We start from the raw sequence: 22,421 nt of genomic DNA, 5'->3' as shown, positions 1-22,421 counted from the left end.
CGTGCAAAGCTTCACTGGGTGAATATGGTGCAATTGCTTGTGCTCTGGCACCTATTTCCTTTGACCTCCAGCTGACTCAGGGCCAAATTTCCAGTGCGACTTTAGTTAAATATGCAAGCCTACATTCTTGTCTCGATAATCCTATCTAATGTATATTCTTCTAGACCTGATTCTTTTCATTTTCATTTTTTCTTTGTCATGTATATGCCTCATAAGTTTCTCCAACAATTTTAGGGGACAAGACTTTCTTTGGGTGTCAAATTAACAAAATTAAAGATGACTTGCTTGGAATTTTTGTGATTAACATGAAATATGTTTGGGGGCCCTGACAATGTCACACACTTGCGCTTCTGCCAGCACCATGTTGAACACCGACAAGTCTGAAGAATTCTAGCAGAAAATGCTTTAAAAAAAAAACAGAAAAAGAAAAGAAAAGAAGTGTGACTTCTGGGCCTGTTTTATTAGTGAGTGCCTTACTGTGCATTAAAGTTTTATTCACGGGAAATTCAAATATTAAATTTTAGCCATTACCCGTTTACCTTTATAACTAGCATTTCTAAATAAAAACTGGGCTAATCACGCATGCATTTAATAGCAAAACAAAATTACATGGCAGCCAGCTTCACAACATCATTTCATTATGTCTACCAATTTTACTTTTTAAAAATTTTAATTGTGGCAAAAAAAACGTGACCTAAATGTGCCATCTGAACCACTGTTAAGTGTACATTCAGAGGCATTAAGTACATTCCCATCATTGTGTTACTGTCCCCACCAACCAGCCACAGAACTCTCTCCACCCTGCAAAACTGAAAGTCTGTTTCATTATGTTTTCCTTTTAACAATCATTTTCACAGGTGCCTGCAAAACAATAAGATCAGATCGATATCCACCTATTCTTTCAGAGGACTGTACAACCTTACTAAACTGTAAGTATCAATTGGTTTGCCCCTCCCACAGTGGTGCGTCAGCCTGGCCCCTCCCACGCCACTCCCGCTCTCCTGCCCACAGCAGTGCAGGGGGTGCTCCCAGAGCTGAGGTGGTGTGGCTAAGAGCAGGGGATTCCGAGTCACACGGGTTTGCAAGGCCTGACTTCATCGCCCACTTAGGTGTGTGAACTTGAGCAATTTATTTTCCTTTCTGAGCATCAGTTCCATACAAATTATGACAGTACTCACCTCAGGGTTGTTGTGAGGAATAAACAAGAACGTTTGTTGGAAGAATGAGCCACACCATGCCTGGCACATAATAAAGACTATCTGTGCATCACACGTTAGTCATGGTGACAGGAATAATGATTGAATGAACTTAATCAAAACAAGAAAACCTGAGGATAATTAAAATCTATGAAGGTAAAAACCCAAAGACTTCCCCAGTTATTTTTTTTCTACTAATCCTGCCTTTATGAATATATAAAAAGGCACTGTAAAGTTAAAAGAGTAAAGCTTTTTTGTAAAATTGTGATCAATACACTAACATAAAATGTACCTCTTTAACCACTTTAAGTGGTACAGTTCGGTGGCATTAACTACATTCACACTGTTTTGCAACCTTCACCACCATCCACTCAACCATCAATAGGCATTTGGGGTGTTGCCACTTTTTGTCTATTGTGAATAATGCTGCCGTGAACATGGGTACACAAATATCTGTTTGAGTCCTTGCTTTCAACTCCATTGAACCCATACCCAGAAGTGGAACTTCCACACGGTTTTCCACAGCATCTGCATCATTGACATTCCCACCAGCAAAGCACAAGGATTTCAATTCCTCCAACTCGTTATCATTTTGGTTTGTTTCTGGGTTTTTGTTGGTGTTTGGGTCAGTTCTTTTATAGCCACTATCCTAATGGGTATGAACTGGTATCTCACGGTTAAAAGCAAAGCTTTTAAAACTAGGCTTTCTCAAAGTTCCATTTCATTGAGTTTTACCCAGCTGCTGAACCTGACATCCCCACATGAATAAACCACTCCCCGCATTTCCATTTCTGTCCCCTTGCTTTCTGTCCAAACCCAAGAAGCTCTTTCCAGGCAGATTCCTAGCTTGAGTCATTAGAGTTTGGGACTGAAGGCTACCTAATCATTTTACAAGCCAAGTTAAAGAAGCCACTGGAGACTCAAAGCGTTAACTGTAATCACATTTAGCCATGTTCTCTTCCCTTCGATCCCATCCCTGCTCTTTTATGACTTAACAAATTAGCCAAAGTCAATATTGGACTCATTCTCATCAGGCTCATCACTATCTTTCTCTCCAACCCCATTATGACCATTTCAAACTTACTAAACAGCAGCTTCTTGGTTTAATGTTCCATGAATGTGGAGATACAGGCCTGGAGAATAAATTAATTTACTCTCCATCTCTTTCCCTGGTTGCTTTCCATAGAAGTGGAATATTGTTTGGTACTAAAGATGTCACGGACTTCTAGTTTTTCACAGATAATCATTAGATACCTGGTCTTCGTTCATCCATAAGCATTCATCAATCCTGATGGTGCACAAGTACTTCGGCTACACAGCATGTGGGGGAGGCATAGAAATGTGAGTCAGACAAGCTTCCTTCCAGCAGCTCATACATCTGCGTCCAGGCACAGCATTGTGCTCACTGGGGAGAGGCGCACCTCTCGCTCTCCAGAAGCTCGTAGTCTTGGGTGGACAAACAATACCAACCTACACCCAACAACACAAAAACGATAAAAGTCGTTACTTAATGAAGTCCTAAACCTGTGTAGTTCAGACCAATACTGCTAGTAGGATTCAGTGAGTGGAGTGACCATTTGGGGTCCAGAGCAGTGAGGAATGGCTCTGAAGAGGACTGGGCTAAGCAGATGAACACTACGTGCATGGGCGGATCAAATGTCTTTACCTGGGGGGTCTCGGCTGACTGTTAAGGGAGCCCCCTGAGGTATTCCAGGGAAGTGTAGAAGCTGTTCTTTACCTCCTCCTGTGCCCACCTGAGGCCCCAGGTTTGCAAGGGAGGGAAGGAAGTGGTTCTAATATGGGGCATTATCCCTTACTACCCCTAAGGAAAATCAGACTTGGTGAGGGAAGGGGAGATTCCTGACAGGAGAAACTTTTACAGGATGTCAATTTAAGATCTGTCAGAGTAGCGAAAAGAGAAAAATCAGTGTGGTCCGTGGGTAAGTGCAAGTGAGATGTGAATACTTGTACATGAATCATAGGCAGAGAAGAAAAGGAAGGGGAAAGAAATTGAAGTGGGAGGCATGAATCAGAACATCGTTGTATTGTATAATAACAAATAATATTGTACTGAATATGTATGACTTGCCAGTGCCGATGACATGCGTTGCCTCAAATGTTGCACCAACCCGAAAAGTAGGAACTAATAGTATCTCCATTTGGGAGTCGGAGAAACGGAGTCTTTCAGAAGTTAATTGCTTGCTTAAGGTTGCACTATAAAGAAGAAAGAGCTAGGAATCGCCCTGCCTGGCAGCACATTCAGAGCAGTGAATTGCTGCACTAAAGAAATTGAGCTAGAAAGAAACACGGCAAGAGGAGAACATCAACAATGAAGAGAGGGGGGTTACTCTGTAAAACAGGGAGAAGTTGGGTAGGTAGGGTGGGGTCAAACTCTTTAACAAAGCATACAATGTCTTCTGTCCAAAACAGAGGCCCTTGCCTCCTCCCAGGTTCAGCTCTTGTTTCTCACAGGCCTATGGCGAGGCCACACTGAATTACCTTGTGATCCCTTAACTTGTCATTCTCCATCTCCTCTGCCTGCAGTAACTCCTGTCCATTCTCGGTTTTGTAAATGACAAGTCTTCATCCAAGACGCTTCCCGGTTGTTCCTCCTTCAGTAAAGCCTTCCTGTTTCCTCACTCTTTCATGCTCTGCAGCCCCCACCCCAGCAAAGCCAGAAGCTTTCTCCCCGCAATGTCAGAGCAGCCACACATCGTACACTCCTCTCTTCTCCCCTTTGCTGTAATAACCTGTTTACATGCTGTCTTCATTTTAGACTCAAGCCCTTCAAAGAAGCAAATGGCATACCTAACATGATGCCATAGAGTAGGTGCCCAGAACAATCTGATGAATAAATGAACAGATGAATGGATACGTGACTGATTGATTTATTGGCTGATTATGAGAGAATTAAAAACAAGACATAAAAACATAAATGATAAAGAACTTTTAGGGATCCAAAGGCAGGACAGTAGCGTGATGAGAAGAGTGTATAAGAAAATTGAAAGTGGATGATTATTGTTTTTCATTTCCTTATTGTAAGATATCAGGAATATCAAATTTATTGTGGTCATTTCTCCTTTTTCAGGTTTCTTAGTCATAACAGAATAACCTTCTTGAAGCCAGGTATTTTTGAAGATCTCCACAAACTAGAATGGCTGTATGTTTCATTTATTGGGCATTTTATAGTATTAGTTTCTATGTTCTAAATATATATAAGTGAATCAATGTTTTTCTTCTGGCTGGCAGGGTAATTGAGGATAATCGCCTTAGTCGAGTTTCCCCACTAACATTTTCTGGACTAAATTCTCTTATGTTCTTGTAAGTACTAAAATTAAAGCGAATATTTTAATTAAAAGACCTGAAAAAAAATTACTGCTTTAAGTTTAACAGTATTAAATTTGGAATTGTTAAAACACTGAAAGGCTTTTCAACTAAAATCCACTTATTAATTATAGTTTATGAGATTATTTTGTGGTTCTAACAATTTTTATTAGATTTTCTGTCTTCTACAATATCAGCCCATCGAAACTGAATACAGCCTCATGGTGATATTTTATTAAAATATTCTTAAGCACACCATTACTACCCTATATAAGTCTTTTTTTAAAGGAAAATACCATTTGTTTAAAATCACCTCCTTTTCTCTGCCCGTTATTGAAAGGCACAAGCTTTTGTTCAGTGACTAATATTACTGCTTCCTCTGTATGAGAGATATTTGTCGAATTTTATCACTAACAAGCACTTAAATACACCACAGAAAAAATTAAAGATAATTAATAGACTTCGATGGTTTCATAAGAATAATGATAATACCATGTTTGACTTAGGTTAAAAAAAAGAACTAAGAAAATGTCACCTTTTAAATTTCTTTTCTTTCCAGGGAGCTGATGAATAACGTCCTCACCCATCTGCCTGATAAACCTCTTTGTCAGCACATGCCGAGACTGAATTGGCTGTAAGTTGCTGTATCTTTCCAACTAACTTTTCTAGTTTTACTCAGTTCTTTTGGATATTTTATTTTATAAAATGATATGTTGTTAATATTATATCACATTTTCTCTAATTACTTTAGCATGACTTTGTTATTAAACATCCCCATTATCTAAACTAACTCCTCTAAACTCTCACCAGAATAAAATATCTCAAAAAAAAAAAAAACAAACTTGGAAGCAGAAAGAAGACAGAAGGAATGTCATGGTGTCTATACAGCATCTCACCCCCATTTTGACCTGTTCACCTATTAATTTGGTATGAAAAGACTGAAGTTCCTAAATTCTGCATAATGAGAATATGATACAATTTATTTTTGAAATCTAATCATAATAGAATATGTATGTTCCATGGAATTTGTTACAGAATAGCTTTGCTTATGGTAGTTAAGTATCACACCACCTATTCAGAAATCAATTACCCCATACATCTGACGATTTAAAAAACAGGCAAATGAAGAAATAAATAAACTAAATAACTATTAAAACGTTCGACCAGTAAATGGCATAGGCACTGTCCTATGAAAACTACCTCTGTTTCTAATTGTGTAGGAAATTCTCAAAATGTTTAAGCACACAGTAGATTTAAAATGCCAGGTAAAAGTAGTGGAGGAAATTAGGGTAAGAAACACTGATTGTTGTAAGAAGGGACAACTATCAACCTGATAATAAGACAGGAGTGAGAAACGCTATAAAAACCAGACATAATGATTTAAAAAATCCTAGTTTGGAACTATTGGAGGAAGGCCAACACCCCAGAAATCATTATTTAGTACAGAGGGCATCTTGGTATTGTCACAGTATCCTCACTGATGACGAGTCGACGCCATTAAGGAAATAGCAAATTAAGTTATATACCCTCTGTTGTAATTAAATTTTGGTCCAGATGAGTACATTCATAGTTACTCAGTAATCCAAATTTAGTCATAAAGCAAAATTAATATTTACACAAGCAAATTAGAATTAAAAATGCATTCATTGAGACCAGAAACAAATGTGGGAGCTATTATGCACATATAATAATAAATTTTCTCCTCGCTTTTAAAAAGGCAGCCGTATATACATTTCATATAAAAATGATTAAGATTTATTGCTAAAGAAGTGGACTTTTTAAAATTTTATTACTAAAATTACCATCTTTAAGTTTTATTTACTTAAAACAATTCATTCCATATGTAGTCCTAGTAGTAACTGTTATCCCAACTTTAATGCTGGTAATAATAATTTTTGCTTTATTTCTTTGAAAACAAATTACAATATCTTTACCTTGCCCATGAACTTTTATTTAGCAAGTATGAACTAGAAAGTCTGATAGATATATTGGCCAAAAAATATATATATAACTCTGATTTAGTAGAAAAATACATATAAAATAAAAAATATGATAGCCCAGGATAATATGCTTGTGAAATATATGACAGAAAACAGATTAAAACCTTTAGTAGAGTTCCTTCAAAGTGATTTTAAAAAACTACAATAAAAGTAGAAAAATTTAAAAAGGAAGAAACAAGTAGTAAATAAGTATATGAACAGATGGGCAATAGTCAAAGGTAAACTGAAGATCAAGAGGATAAAGTAAACTTTCAATATGAGATAAGACTACGCAAGTTTATATATGGGTAGAGGAAGCTAATATAAAGAACTTGACACCCTGGCCACATAGCTAAGCTGTTTTGAGCGTCATCCCGTTACGTTACCAGACTCAGAAATAACTCAGATGTTACAACCTCCAAACAGGGAAACTGAAATAATTATAACTAATAGTTAAATGATATAGTGAAAAAGGTGGGCAAGATCCATGAACACCTGGGACAAAGAGATGGAAGCTATTGAAGAGAATCAAATAATTACTTCTGCAGGGTTAGCAGCAGACTGGACACAGCTGAAGAGAGAATCTAGGACCTTGAAGATGGGCCAATAGAAAGCTTTCAATTTGAATCTAAAAGAGGAAAGAGAGTAAAATAAAAATGGACAGAGAATCCAAAAGTTGCAGGATGATGTAAAATCGCCTGAAAAATGTGCAAAGTCACAGAAAAAGGAGAGAAGGAGAATAGAAGAAATATCTGAAAAGATAATGGCCAAGAATTTTCCAAAATTAATATAATATAACAAACCAGAAACCTCAGAATCTCAGGAACACCCAAACAGAAGTAGGGAAAAACCTAGATAAATTATACTCAAAATGCTGAAAGCCAAAGATTTAAAAAAAAAAAAACAGCCTTAAAGCAACAAGAGAAAATTGAGATATTACATACTGTAAAATAAAGATAAGAAATGTCACACTAGTTTTTTAAAACGCTGAAGTGGCTAGGTTAATATTGGAAAAAAATAAGACTTCAGAACAAGGACTATCACCAGGAATAAAGAGGGATATCACATAAAGATAAAAGGGTCAATTCAGCAAGAAGATATAATAATTTTAAATGAGTAGGCAGTTTCAAAATGAAAAAGTAAAAACCATAGAACTATAAAGAAAAATAACTAGCAGTCAAGACATTGACATTTAAAACCAACAAACCCACCAATGTATGGATATTTGACATTTCTAAGATGAACATTAATTAAAAACATATAATTTATCTAAATCATATGGTGGAAGAGATGTAGAAGAACATAAAGGAAGGTAGTATATACTAATTTCATCATTTTTATAATAGTAAATTAATAAGTATTGTTATTCTCCAAGAATGAGAAAATACAGTGTATTGGGTAAAGTTTTAATTATTCTGGTAATCAATAAAATATGCAAATCTTTCTAATTTAGAAGAAATGTATATTTTTTAAATCAAACCATTTGTGGGATGTTTTTAACCATGTTTTCAAATAGCAGACGAAGATCAGATATATTAGACATTATCAATAATGTCTAATAGGTGGTCTAAACTTAAACTATTAAAAGAAAAACAGGTTTTCTAATTGACTCATAAAAAAACCCAACCTACCACTATTTACAAAAAGAAAATACAAATATAACTGAGTGATTAAGAAATATTAAAACCAAGAGCCTGATCAAGTGTGCATGTAGATGCAACCAAAAACAGAGCAGGCATCATATTTTTTATCTAAGTAGATTTCTGGCCAATTTGCATTAAACTATACTAACAAGGATACTTAAGTGTGATTGTTTGCAATTTCTAATATTATCATGTAATAAATGATATTATGTTATGAGTATATATGCCCCAAATAGATTCACATAACAACCAAAACAAAAATATAGCTACATAAGCAGTAGGAGATAATAGTCCAAGTAAAACTATAAAAGGATATGGAGAACTAAATAACATACTTAATAAGTTACCCCTAACTGATATATATCAAACTGTGGTGTCCCTTCTCAATAACAGAACTGATTTATTTGGGACCACAATGTGCCCTGCTAAAACACTACCTTCCGAAACTTCCCTACATCTCGATCCAGCCATGTGACTAAGCTCTAACTAATGAGGTTGAAGAAGTACAGGGTGGCACTTCTGGGGCATCTCCTTAGAAAGAAAAGGCAGGCCCTTCTCTTCCTTCCTTATCCAGAACAAAGGGGTGTTGTGGCTGAGCTTTAGCATTATCTGGGCCCATGAAACTAGGACATGTGAACGGTGAATGTGAAAGATCTGAGCTTCTCACAACTTTGTCAAACTACCACACTGCCCTGGACTGCCTAATTCTAGGTGGATTTTTCCTTGAAAAAAATTCCTTATGTAGTTGTGTTGTTATAATTGGGTCTCTGTTCTATGTATCTGCACCTAACCCTAATAGAGATAAGACTGGAAACTAAGAATGCCCAAAGAACATTCACCAAAATTGACCATATATTTTAGGACATACACATACACAAACCAAACTCAAGGAAACAGATGGAGGGATTAGCCTAAAGCAGGAGAAGGGCCATCTGAGACTAGAAGGAGACCAGGTGCATTCACAGGTAAGTCTATAGATGTCGGGCAGAAAGTCAAGGGCTTTTCCCTCCTTGATCACCTTGATTTTTTCTGTGAAATAGGAGCCAGAAACGTTTAAAAGATTGGGAGGAACTGGCGGTTAAGGAGATTTGTATGGTTAGAATGCCACTAGGGGATAAGAGAGAAAGTTGAAAAGGAATAGGCAAGATTATTGGTGTTTTTGTTTTGTTATCATTGTTCTATAGGTTTAAGAACCAAATTTTTGTTTTTGGCAAGCTCTGCCATGTATAAAGAGAAAAAGAAAATGGTTAGATTCAGAGGCTCACAAGTTGCAAAATTGGTCTAGACATGAAGTAAACAAACAAACCAACACCCTTTTCAGCTCTTTAAGAGCTGGGAGCTGGGAAGCAAGAAGCAGATTTGTATGTCTCAGTTAATACATATGCTGCAAACCAGATCCCTGCACATCAAGGACTAACACCTCTCATTTTAGGAAGAAAGAGCGAGCTTACAACTCAAGGCTAAAATAAACTTAAATAAAACTAACAATGTAATCAAAAGTCCCTAGTTTATGCCTTTATGTGTATCTACTACTAATTTTTCAAGTTAATAAATATAATACTAACTTAAATATAAACACTAGCTTAATAGGAAAAAAAAAAAAAGCTTCATGAGGAACTAGCAAGAAAAGATCACCTAAGGGTATTTTGTGAGGCTTAAGAGAGCATCACCACCTGGTGGTGGATTGATGGTAACAGCAGTAAAATAGGAAAAGGAAACTGGCGGTCTCGGTCACTGACATACACTGTCAGAGAAACAAAACCCTCGGCGAAAACTAATGACCGAAAACAGCAAGGGCTTAGTTTCAAATTTAATAGAATAATAGAAAATTTTCTTTAAAAGAATGTTCTCGACTCAAGATTCGAGATTTTAATACAATATTCTATGTAGCACAGAAATCCTTTCTACAGAATCCTTGAGTTATGGTATGTTGCCTCTGCTAAAAATCTATAGTGACGAGAATCTTCTTCTCTGGACCATAGATTGTGAGCTTAAATTTAAAACGTTTTATGTCCTTTAACCAGTAAGTCTAACTTTGCAACATAGAAAAACGCTGTGATGTATTCCATAGCCTGACTTCAGACATATCTCTCTGGTTTTGTTCTTCTCTGCTATAAATACACCCTTTTCTCCAATCGAGTGGATCTCTAGACCCCCTGCACCCAGACCTGCCAGATGTACTTTGACTTGTCAATGTCTATTTTTCATTGAGGTGCCCAAAATAAACCTGACTCTCAGATGTAGCCTAAGCAGCAGAGTATCGGCCCTTCTTTTACTGCTCTCCATATTTCCCTTACAGATTTTAGTAGCCGTGTCACACTTTAGCTGATGTATTTGAGCCGCAATTATTCCTACAGCTCTATGTTATATGGTGACCACTAAACTAAGGGTTGGTATACACTGAGTAGATTTAAGGACCAGCATTTACTTGTGAAAATGTATCCCTAACCTCAGCTAACTCTGTTCTACAAATTTTCACCATAAACCTAACAATAAAAGAGGGGCAAAGAAAAGAATACCTTCATGATAACTAGAAGAGAATGATAAAGCACAAACTTCTTGACAAATTTTGCTGCTCAGACCAGACTCCTGTTGGCGACAGAGTCACATAACAGGAGAGTTCAAAAACTCATAATTATGTTCTGGAGGGTGGACCCCTTCTAGCACAGGCTTCCACCGCTAGGTGTGTGTTCTAGGAACCCATCTGTGTCAGTATAGCAGCTGGTATTGTTGTGAGATGCTGCATTTGGCTTCAGGGAATTTTTTTTAAGGCTCTTTCAATGCATTTGCCCATTTCATGAATAGGGACTTATGAGCACACCTGCCCACACCATGAGGAGTGTTCAGCAGTTTTTGACAGAAAATGGCATGACCCCATGCCCCACCCTCCCTACTCGATCTTGCCCCAAGCAACATTTTTTTTGTTGTTTCCCTGGATGAAAAACGTCCTCGAAGGGAAGCATTTTGCCGAGGTGGAAGAGTGAAACAAAAAAATGGCAGAAGCATTAAAAGACATCAAAATTGACAAGTTTAAAAACTGTTTTGAGCAGTGGAAAAAATGTTTCTATAGGTGTATCGCATCAAATGGTGAGTGCTTTGAAGTTGGCTGAACTTTAAACATATAAGAATGAATACGTAATTTTTCTAAGTAAATTCTGGGTTTTTTAGAGTCCCCCTGGTATATGCAGCTCCTTGAACTGGGCGTGGATGGCCAAAGGGAGCCTTCGGGTCTCCCTGTGGACTGGCCTGTGAGGCGATATAAGAAAGCAAGCAAGGTTATTTACAAGCAAGCAGTGGTAAAGGCTACTGACAATTTTTTCTGGAAGTGCCTAGACAAGGCAGATAAAGGCTAAATATTGTTTTGGCAGCAGCAGCTTCGGCAGGCTCCAGCAAAATAAGGTCACACCACACAGAGCAATGCCATCGGTAACTCTGCACAGATGATTAATACAGTCGACGAATAAATCTCTGTTAATAGCGCTCACCATGACAAAAATTTTCAATTTGATTTCTTTTCTCCACATTTCTCAGATAACGCATGTGCCCATATGAATACGTGATACAGGTGTGATGACTCAAACCACTGTTACTATTAACACAGAAAAAGAAACATTAAACCTGTATAAACATAATTTTAGCTATTATGTAAGTGGCTACATGTAAGGATCGATGTGAAATAAACAGCATCTGAAAAAAGATTTTATTAGAAAGCAAATAATTGTCAACCAACTCATTTCTGCCTGTGATTGCAATTTAGCTTTATTATCTTTTACTTTTATGTTTCAGGGACTTTGAAGGCAACCATATCCACAATTTAAGAAATATGACTTTTATGTCCTGCAGTAATTTAACTGTTTTGTAAGTAATGTTTTATCCTTTTCAAGAAATGTTATATCTCTTTACAAATAAAATGAATCACTCATGTGAACGGAAGCTAGCATAAACATGCATGGTAATTATGGCAAATGTTCTCTCTCAACTTGAAGTTTTTTGAAACTGGAGCACGGGGGCAGAATTACTCAAGTTCAAATTAAGGGTAACCGCAGTCACAATACACATAAATCAGCACAAAGGCAGTATGTGTTTGAGGTCTGTTTTTCTCACACGTAAGGATTACCCGTTTAAACGGAAAGAAATTCTCATAGACCACCTAGAATCTGTCCTTGGACCTCACTTTGAGAAAAACACTAAGTTTAAGTCTTAATCTATAAGAACATTTGCTCTTCATACATTATTACTGTAAAGACTGTGGGCACAAAATTAATTACAATCAAAATTTTTAAAGAGCACTGCAGAATATTCAACCCCCTGAGTGTGTAATTGTGAACACCAGGACAAAGCTTAGAATGTTATTATTTATCTTTATGCCTCTCTGGCCTATTTTAAAATCACATTCCTCTTCCATGAACGTAAAGGGTTCTGGAGCTTCCTTTAATAAAAAAATACATTTTATATTATTTTCAGTTTATTTAAACTGCCTAATTTTCAGTTTACTTTTCCAGGACAGTGTTTCTTTCCAAACTGTGAGTCGCAACTCACAGTGAGTGATGAAAACAATGCAGTATGTCCTTACCATTATTTCCTTAAAAATAAAGTTGAGTTGAATTGAATTGAATAAAAATATCAGAGTACAATTCAGGTCATTAAATGTATTGTTTCAAGAATCTTGGATTATTTGGTTGTATTTTATGTCCCTAAGTAAAATGCTTTTTTTACTATAGGTTACCATAGAAAAGTTTGAAAACCATCATACTAGAACACACAGGGCCCTGTACATAGGCAATGGAATAGCAGCAACTGAAACAGCAATAATTTTTCTCTAGTTATGCCTCCCATTACAATGGATCCAAGGCACTGAACTATTTGACCGCTTCTATAGTGAAGTCAGCAGTCTTCAGAGGCAGGATGTTCCATGTCAATCATGCAAAACAGTCCATGTCCATTTCCCAAAGGAAACCAAATTCACCTAAAGAATATACACCAAATATATATCAAAAAAAAAAAAAAAAAAACCTTAGAACTTCTCTTTCATTCTACTTGTGTTTGTTTTTCAAGAAACCTCTGCATGAAGAAATTATTTATGAGTTTCCTCTTGGCCAGTGCTTGTGCTTTTCTGGTCCAGAGATAATGGGAGGAGGTGGTAATGGTTTCAAGTGCTGGGAGGAAATAAATACTAAAGGATAGGATGAGGCCAATTTCCAGGCATGTCACCCAGTGTTTAAAGAACTGGAAATCCTTTGACTTGTCTGTGAGTTAGTCCTTTGTTAGCTCATACACATGAGATCCGTGTAGAAACGAACTGTCAAGAGTTACAGTCATCCCACATTCCACACTAGAGATCTAACTTGGTCCAGCTTAGATTAGACTTCCTTAGACGACTGCACCCTAAGTTACATCCACTACCCAATGCATATGAGTGACATCGTGCAGCGGGTATTTTGTTGGGCAGACATGCTACATGTACTGAAGAGGCTCCCTGTGCTCTAGGTCGTATGATATTTAGTCTGTTCTCAAGAGCTGAGATTTTCACTATTTCCCTTGCAAAGTTCTTCCCTATTTCACTTTAAAGTTTGAATGTTTTATTTTTATCATTATGAATAGATTTGGAAATTTAAGATTTTTGTATAATTGCTTTTGGTTTTGCAGACTGTTAATCTCCTAATAACTCATTTATCAGCTCCCTGAAGAAGCTATAATGTATGTTTCTTTTTACTTTCAGGGTAATGAGAAAAAACAAAATTAATTATCTTAAGGAAAACATTTTTGCACCCCTCCACAACCTAGATGAATTGTAAGTTTGATTAAACATATTGATGAAACTTTTCTTTCTACTGTTTTAATTCATATTTGTTACACTTATATGTTTTTATACATTAAGAAGTATTTATTATCTCTTTTCTTTCCATGAAGGAATTCTGATAGCTCATCGAAATGTGCATTAAAGAAAAATGTAAGATAGATATTTGAGGAAAGTGAGGTAAAGGAAACATACATGCAGAGAAAGAAAAAAGTTAGGGTAAATTTAATAAATAAAATACATCCTATACCACTCTACTCTACTGCTAGAGGGACAGCAAATTTGTTTTTAAATTTCCTAAAGAGTTAGGACTCAAAGGTCATTAAAATAAAAAGACTTTACTTGGCTGATTCTGAAACCAAAGGATAATCTTTGATTCATGGGGAAATTGGACACTGCTGTGGGTAACATCCCAACCTACAATAATGAAAGAGAGAGATAAATTAAGTGGTCCTTTTATATGTCACTTAGGATCTAGGCCAACAGTATCCCATTACATGATTTATGATGTAAGAACTGTATGTCAGAATTTGCTCTGATAGCCAGCACTCCCACCTGAGACTGTGGAACATGATGTATGGGGTTTTAATATTCTAGTGGACTACTCTAAATCTGTTTTCCACATTGCCCCACTAATATGACCCATATTTTACTTGGCTTCCCACACAAGGACCTGGAATTGTGTCACCACTTTTGCTTAAATATAAAGCAGGCAGATTCATTTTATTAGTAGTCTTCTAATTGAGGGTAGAAAGAATAGCTGGCCTCAATGTGTTGTACACCTGAAAGTAATACAATATTGTATGCCAACTATACATTAATAAATTTTTAAAAAAGAAGAGCTACTTGAAAATTAAGCTAGACACCAGATAACCCAAGATGAACAAGTGCAGTTCTTGTACTCAAAGAACTCACATCTTTCAGAAGAGGAGCACATATGTAGAAACAGTTTTAGTACAATGTTACATATGCTGCAAGTATTATACATGCTATATGCACTACGAAAGAAGTGTGCACTGGTAGTATATGGGAGAACAGAGGAGAGAACACCTATATCCTGCCGAAGGAGTATACAGGATCCAGTGTGTATCAACTGTGAAAGAGACGTGCTCTTGAAAATCCACTTCACTTTCAAAATCATAATAAACCCAAGCAAAATTTAAAATTAAAGCTCCAAACTGTATTGCTACTCTAACATGGAAAGAAGGAAGGAGGGTAAGAAGGAAGGAAAAAGAAGAGGCACAACACATACATTAATTGAATTACAAAACTGTACTTATTAGGACCAGGTCAAATACCATCACGTATTTGTCTCTGAGGGAGTGATGAAATGAGATAAAATATTTTTATCTTTTCCCATTTCACTCCCTTTTTTAAAACTTTCAGACCTCTTGTAATTAGTATAACTCAATAGCATTGTTAAAAGTGGTCTAATGGTTTACTAGTCAATTCTAGAACAATAAATAAAGTCTCAAGGAAATAACATAACTTTTGCAATTATTTCCCTAGGGATTTAGGAAATAATAAGATCGAAAGTTTTCCACCACATTTATTTAAGAATCTGAAGGAGCTCTCAAAATTGTAAGACCGATATTGATTTTGTCACTTCTTTATTTCTAATTTCTTTTCTGTTTTAAATTGTGATGACAATGTGTACAAGATAAAAGTTACTGTTTTAACTATTTTTAAGTGTATAGTTTAGTGGCATTAACTACATTTACGTTATTGTGCAGCCATCACCATCATCTCTCTCTAGAACTTTTTTATCTTCCCACACTGAAACTCCACACCGGTTAAACAGTACTTGCCCATCACCCCCCACACACACACACCAACATCCACCACTCTATGTACTGCCTCTACTAATTTGACCACCCTAGTGACCTCACGTGGGTGGAATCGTACAATATTTGTCCTTTCGTAACTGGCTTATTTCACTTAGCAGAATGTTTTCAAAATCCATCTATGTTGTAGCATGTGTCAGAATGTCTGAATATTATTATTGTAAATAATAATATCAGTTCATTAATTATTTTATTTCACTTTTAATTAATGATTTCAGATTATTTTTTACAATAATAATCTACCGTGTGTATATACCATGTGTTTATCCATTTTTCCATTGATGGACATTTAGATTGTTTCCATCTTTTAGCTGTTGTGATTTATGCTGCTATGGGTGTACAAATTTCAAGTCAAGACCTCGCTCTCAATTCTTTTCTGTATATAACCTCAGAAGTAGAGTTGTTGGATTACATGGTAATTCTATTTTTAATTTTTTGAGGAAACTCCATAGTTTTCCGTAACAGCTACACCATTTTCCATTCTCACTAGCAGTGTACAATGGTTCCGATTTCTCCACAACTTCAACAATACTTTTTATTTTCTATTTTGTTGATTATAACTAAACTAATGGATATGAAATGGTAGCTCATTGTGGTTTTGGTTTGCTTTTCCTTAATGCTTAATGATATTATCTTTTAATTTGCTTATTCATTTGTTTATCTTTTTTGGAGAACATTTATTCAAGTCTTTTATTCATTTTTAATTGTTTTTGTTGTTGTTGAGTTGTAGTAGTTCTTTATATATTTTACATATTAAACTCTCTTCATATACAGTATGCAGATATTTGCTCCCATTCTGTAGCTTGCTTTTTCACTCAGTTGGTAGCACCCTTTGATGCTCAAAAGTTTTTAATTTAGATGTAGTCCAGTTTTTTCATCTCTTCTTTCGTTGCCTGTGCTTTGGTGTCGTATGCAAGAAATCATTGCCTAACCCAATATCATGAGTGTTTTCCCAAAGATATTCTTGTAATAGTTTATAGTTTTAGCTTTTATATTTAGGTCTCTGATCCATTTTGAGTTAATTTTGTAAATGATGTAAGCCAACAATTGTCAACCATTTTCATCTCATCACATATATAAACTAATTGCTAAAATTCTGTAGCACACCAAAAAAATATATCTTTTGCTGATCTGACAAAAATTAGGTATAATTTTGATTTATTCACACTGAACAGCCATTGTTGTGTTGGCTGTTGTCATTTGTTTAATTGACAATCTAAGGGAAAAGAGGTCAGTGCCCCTGACTAAATAGTCAGGTATTGTAGGTTTTAAAAAATCTTGTGGCACACTGGTTAAAGAAAGTTCTTTTTTTTTTTTTCTTTTGCATTTGGATATCTATCTAGTTTTCCCAGCACCATGTGTTGAAAAGACTTCCCTTTCCCCTTTAGACAGTCTTAGCGTCCTTGTTGAAAATCATTTGACTATGTACAGAAGACTTTATTTCTAGGCAATCTATTCTACTCCATTGTCTATACAGAGGTGGGCAAAAGTAGGTTTACAGTTGTGAGCATGCCAAACACAGTTTATTCTCTTATTATTATTTGTTAATTATTGTATTACTCATTTGTATTACAACTGTAAACCTTCTTTTGCCCACCCCTATATATCCACCTTTATGACAATACCACATGGTTTGTTTACTGTACCTTTGCAGTAAGTTTTGAAATTAGGAAGTATGAGACCTCCAACTTGGTTCTTTTTCAAGATTATTCTAGCTATTCAGGCTCCCTTGAGATTTTACATGAATTTTAGGATTAATTTTTCTATTTCTGCAATATACATTGGTATTTTGCTAGAAATTCCACTGAATCTGTAGATTACTTTGGGTAGTAGTGACATCTTAACAATATTAAGTCTTCCAATTCATCAGCACAGAATTTATTGGTGTTCTCCTTAATTTCTTTCAGCAATATCTTGTTTTCAAAGTATAAGTCTTTCATGAGCTATGTTAAGTTTTTTCTAAGTATTTTATCCTTTTGATACTATTACAAATGGAATTGTTTTCATAATTTCATTTCTGCATTGTTCATTGTTACTATATAGAAATGTATTTGATTTTTGTGCATTGATTTTATATTCAGAAATTTTGCTGAATTTGTTTATTAGTTATAACAGTTCATGTGTGTGCATATGTGTAGGTGTGAAATCTTTAGGGTTTTCTACACATAAGATCATGCCATCTGTGAACAGAGATTTTACTTTTCTCTTTCCAATTTGGATGCCTTTTATTTCTTCGTCTTGCCTAATTGCTCTAGCTAGGACTTACAGCACTGTGTTGAATAGAAGTGGTAAAAGCGAACATCCTTGTCTCACTGTTTTTAGAGAAAATGCTTTCAACCTTTCACCCCTGAGGATAATGATGACTGGGGCTTTCATATATGGCCTTCATTATGTTAAGATAGTGTCCTCTATTCCTAAACTGTTGAGTTCACTTTTGTTTCTTTTATAGGACTCATTCTTCATTGTCATTCGTCCCCTCTTTCTGTAATCACCAACCCCCAGCAGCATCCCCCCCCCCCACGTAACTAATGGTCTAATCTAGAAAAAATTTCTTAAAAAGAGAACTTGCCCTGAGAAGCTCCCTTTAATCAATTTTTCTCGTTTCAAGGTGTTGTTTTACAAAGATTCTGAAGTTTCCCACATTTAAATTCGGCTGTACTATCACTCTGATCTACCTTTTTGTTTCTAGCCAGAGCCTTTTACTTTTCACTTTGTGCCTCACAAATTGCTGGTACAATATACCACTGACGTATACTTTATGTCAAAAAATGTTCAATATAACTCCATTCATTCAAATTTTGACTAAATAAGATGATATTTTTCTATTATTCATATCACACCTGATCCTAAGCAAAATGTGAAGTAGGTGTGGTTTCTCTCTTGACAACTGCACCTACATGCTTATGTCTTAGCGCTCACTCACTCTCTCCTCCTTTTCTCTCTCTCTCTCTCACACTCACATGCACACATAGAGTACTTACTAAAAGCCAGTGACTATTCTAAGTGTGTTATTTCCATTAATTTATGTAAAAGTTTAATGTCTCCTAAGAGGCATGTGCTATTACTGTGCTTTTACTGTTTATGTTTAAAAGTGACCCAAAGTCAACAGATATACTTTCTCTCTATTCAAGCAGTTTCTAGAAATGACTTATTGCTGCCTTTTTTAAATAAAACAGGAATCTTTCCTATAACCCAATCCAGAAACTTCAAGCAAACCAATTTGATTCTCTTGTCAATCTCAAGTCTCTGTAAGTAGATGCTTACGGGGATGTTTTATGATGAAATTGTTATTTGTATACTAATAGCTAATAAATTATCTAAAATATTGATAGAATCTTTTAAATCAGCTTTATTCCCTGGATATTAGTTAAGCTCCACAAAAACATGTAAGATGAGTGTTTGTTGGACTATAAACAGGTAACTATTAGCTTTATCTTATGTATTTGTAAACTAAAAATTAGATAATGATGAATCATTTTGTATTTTTCTATAATCACCCTGAGCTTATATTGGGTGGGTTGCTTCCATCCTCTGAAGGCATCTTTGCATACACATTTCTCCACTGGCACTGGATTTCTGGGAATTTATATATCCATCTCTATTACAAGATAGAATATTGTGGATAATATAAATCATTACTTGCACCACAAAAAAATATTGTTAGGATCTGAGAAGTGCCTTAAAAGATAAGCTTTGCTTCAGTTAATTTGTGTTCCCTCAGTAAAATGGCATTTTATTAGAAAAAAACTATTACTTAAAAGTTATTAGAAAATTTTCAAAAATGTAATACTCCTCTTCTATTTTAATATTGTCTAAAAGATAATGCTTGTTCATTTATTCCACAAACACTTATTGAGTAGTTATTATGCAAAAAGCATTATGCCATGATCTATGAGCATCCAAAAACTTCAGATGAGGGAGACAGATAGGGAAAAATGTGTATGACTAACAGAATTGAAAAGGGGTTGGGAAAGGGCCGAGGATAGGCTGAGTATGAATGTTTGGTTCAGAGTATATGATAACTAACAGCATTTTATTAAATTGTCCTTCACAAAAACTCATTTTATTATACCCTGTATAACATGTAATTTTGATAATTAATTTGATATTTTTAGCAGCCTAGAAGGAATTGAAATTTCAAATATCCAACAAAGGATGTTCAGACCTCTTATGAATCTCTCTCACATGTAAGCAGATGTTTTTCTTGTTCTTCACCTTGATTTTCATCGTTTATGTTTCCACATGTATTGTGCTAATACATCCACACCCAATGCATCCAATCTATTAACATTTTCTAGTGACTAATTTGCCTAAACATAATTAACTCTTAAGTGTTAATAATTGAACAGGGTGACATTTAGTTTTTCATGGTTTGATAAAATCAAAGGCGACTTCTGAATGTCAGAGACCTGGAGTGTGGAGGGAACCCACTCAGTCTTGGTAAGTTCTCCTCGGCTCTGACACCACTCATAAATATGGATGTTCGCCCAGTGAGCACACTCAGAGTGCTACCAAACGAAGAAGTGGGGATTTACATAAGCAACACCGAGTGATCACAAATACACAACTGCTGTACATGAAGGAAGCTAAAATTGCCCACAATGTCAAGGTGTGACTGAATTAAGTATGTGTGGATACAATGGTAAACTTAAGAAAATCTTTTATTCAAACAGAGTGTCTCATTGTACCATTCATTACACGCTTTAGAAACACTTCCTTTAATCGAATGCAGCCTTGTAACAGGAATTAAAATGATTACCTTGCCAGGACAATGAATTCTCAGTAACTTAGAAATTGTCATGGAGGCCACCACCACTCTATAATCTTGCTTACGTTTTAAATCTAGCATAGGACACTTTCCGTTTTTCATAATTCTTCAGATACAATGTCTGTAAAAGTTTCATTGGTTACACACAACATAAAACACTTTGACTAACATAAGCAAACCAGAGTGTATTGGAAGAAAATGGTGCAGCTCACAAAACCCAAGAAACGATGACTCAAAGAATAGACCTGAATTAAGCAGAAACTATGGCGGTTCTGGGGATACAGGCAGCAAGAGTTAAACAACTCCCTGTAACTATCAAGCTTTCGTCCTGTGTTACTGCAACTCTTTATACTGTAAAGATCATTTATATTTTTGCCGGTGTACATGGCTTTAGAGACAAAAAGATATCATTGCATCCCAATGTCTGCATTTATTAGAAAATTTCCTAGCAAATAATGTGCTTCCATTAGATTCATCTCCTCCTGGTGATACTAATACCTACCTCATGGAGTTACAGAATTTGTTCTTGAAACCTAGAAGATGCTTACCAAATAGTGTTGGTGTTGGTGGTAACACAGTAATAACTCCTGGTTATCCAGGTAATGTTTTTATCAACAAGGGAGGTCTTTCTATTGATGAAAGAACTCAGTCAATGAATATGTACCAAAATCGAGTGTGAGATAGGCATGCTGGCAAGTAGCACATAACTCCTGTAATAGAAAAGCCATGGAAACACAGAGCAGAACGCACCTAACTCTCTCTTCCACTGAGGGTTAGAAAGCAAGATCAGTTGTAGCAACAACAGGAGCCATGTAACAGTGCATTTACACTGAACACACACACACACAAATAAAGCTTTCCTTGATGGAGTCCCTGATCACATGCCAACAGTTTATAGTCTGAGATGTGTGTAAGACTTGGATATTCATTACGCCTATTTGCCGTTCTCACCCACATGTTCTTGTAGAATAAAGACAAGTTATTGAGAATTAAACTTAGGTTTAAAGCTTCAGTATTCTTAATGTTTTACATTCCTCTGAGTATCATATTAAGACATTTTCTTTCTACTGAGAAAATGTAGAAAATAAATATTAATGGATAGTGAGACTGAATTAATTCAGAACCTTATTTTTACCTTCTCTTTGCACGTCAGATATTTTAAGAAATTCCAGTACTGTGGATACGCGCCACACGTTCGCAGCTGTAAACCGAACACTGATGGAATCTCGTCTCTGGAGAACCTCTTGGCAAGCATCATTCAGAGAGTGTTCGTCTGGGTCGTGTCTATACTTACATGCTTGGGAAACATCTTTGTCATTTGTATGCGACCTTGGATCCGGTCTGAGAACAAGCTGCATGCCCTGTCAATCATCTCTCTCTGCTGTGAGTATTTCCGGACTGAAGAGGAATTGTAGTTTCAAAATATACAAAAGCATAGTTATTAGAAAATAAGTAAACAAGGGCAGAATTAGGAGATTTTTTAATGTTCTCCTTTTTGCTTATATGTTGCTTTCACATTCACTTCAATTAGAATAAAATTACTTTAGTGATGAGAAAGAAAATAAGTTTTAAAACAAGCAAACTCAATCACCTTACACAGATTAATGAAGCTCTCATTCATTACTTTTGTCTCATAAAGAGAGTGTCTTATTCATTCAAGTTTCCTCCTCTGCAGGCATAATATATTATTAAAGCTGTAAAACCTTTCACTATGAGTAAAACCCTTCTTGGTCACATTTTTACATCCACAGCTGATGTGGGGAATGGGAGAGCCTAAAAGGAGACAAAGATGTAAAAATGACAACTGAGCATCAGAGAGAACAAGCTTTCTTAGGACAGCTCTGCATAAATAATTTAAGACCCCTAAAAT

At 35.7% G+C, this 22,421-nt stretch overlaps 1 protein-coding gene across 1 annotated transcript in view; it reads left to right on the top strand.

Annotated features, from left to right (window-relative positions):
- Positions 1-22,421, top strand: part of RXFP1 (relaxin family peptide receptor 1) — a 114,294-nt gene that overhangs the window by 87,208 nt on the left and 4,665 nt on the right. The window contains exons 7-16 of the mRNA XM_053911205.1: positions 858-929; positions 4,285-4,356; positions 4,446-4,517; positions 5,080-5,154; positions 11,929-12,000; positions 13,862-13,933; positions 15,449-15,520; positions 18,960-19,031; positions 19,899-19,970; positions 21,705-21,934. Of these exons, the coding sequence (XP_053767180.1) occupies positions 858-929; positions 4,285-4,356; positions 4,446-4,517; positions 5,080-5,154; positions 11,929-12,000; positions 13,862-13,933; positions 15,449-15,520; positions 18,960-19,031; positions 19,899-19,970; positions 21,705-21,934 (881 nt within the window). The remainder of the gene's footprint in view (positions 1-857; positions 930-4,284; positions 4,357-4,445; positions 4,518-5,079; positions 5,155-11,928; positions 12,001-13,861; positions 13,934-15,448; positions 15,521-18,959; positions 19,032-19,898; positions 19,971-21,704; positions 21,935-22,421) is intronic.

Source organism: Desmodus rotundus, chromosome 9 (genome assembly GCF_022682495.2).
Source record: "Desmodus rotundus isolate HL8 chromosome 9, HLdesRot8A.1, whole genome shotgun sequence".
Classification (NCBI taxonomy): domain Eukaryota; kingdom Metazoa; phylum Chordata; class Mammalia; order Chiroptera; family Phyllostomidae; genus Desmodus; species Desmodus rotundus.
The sequence above is the reverse complement of the archived record's forward strand: the minus strand, read 5'-3'. Positions and strand labels throughout refer to the sequence as shown.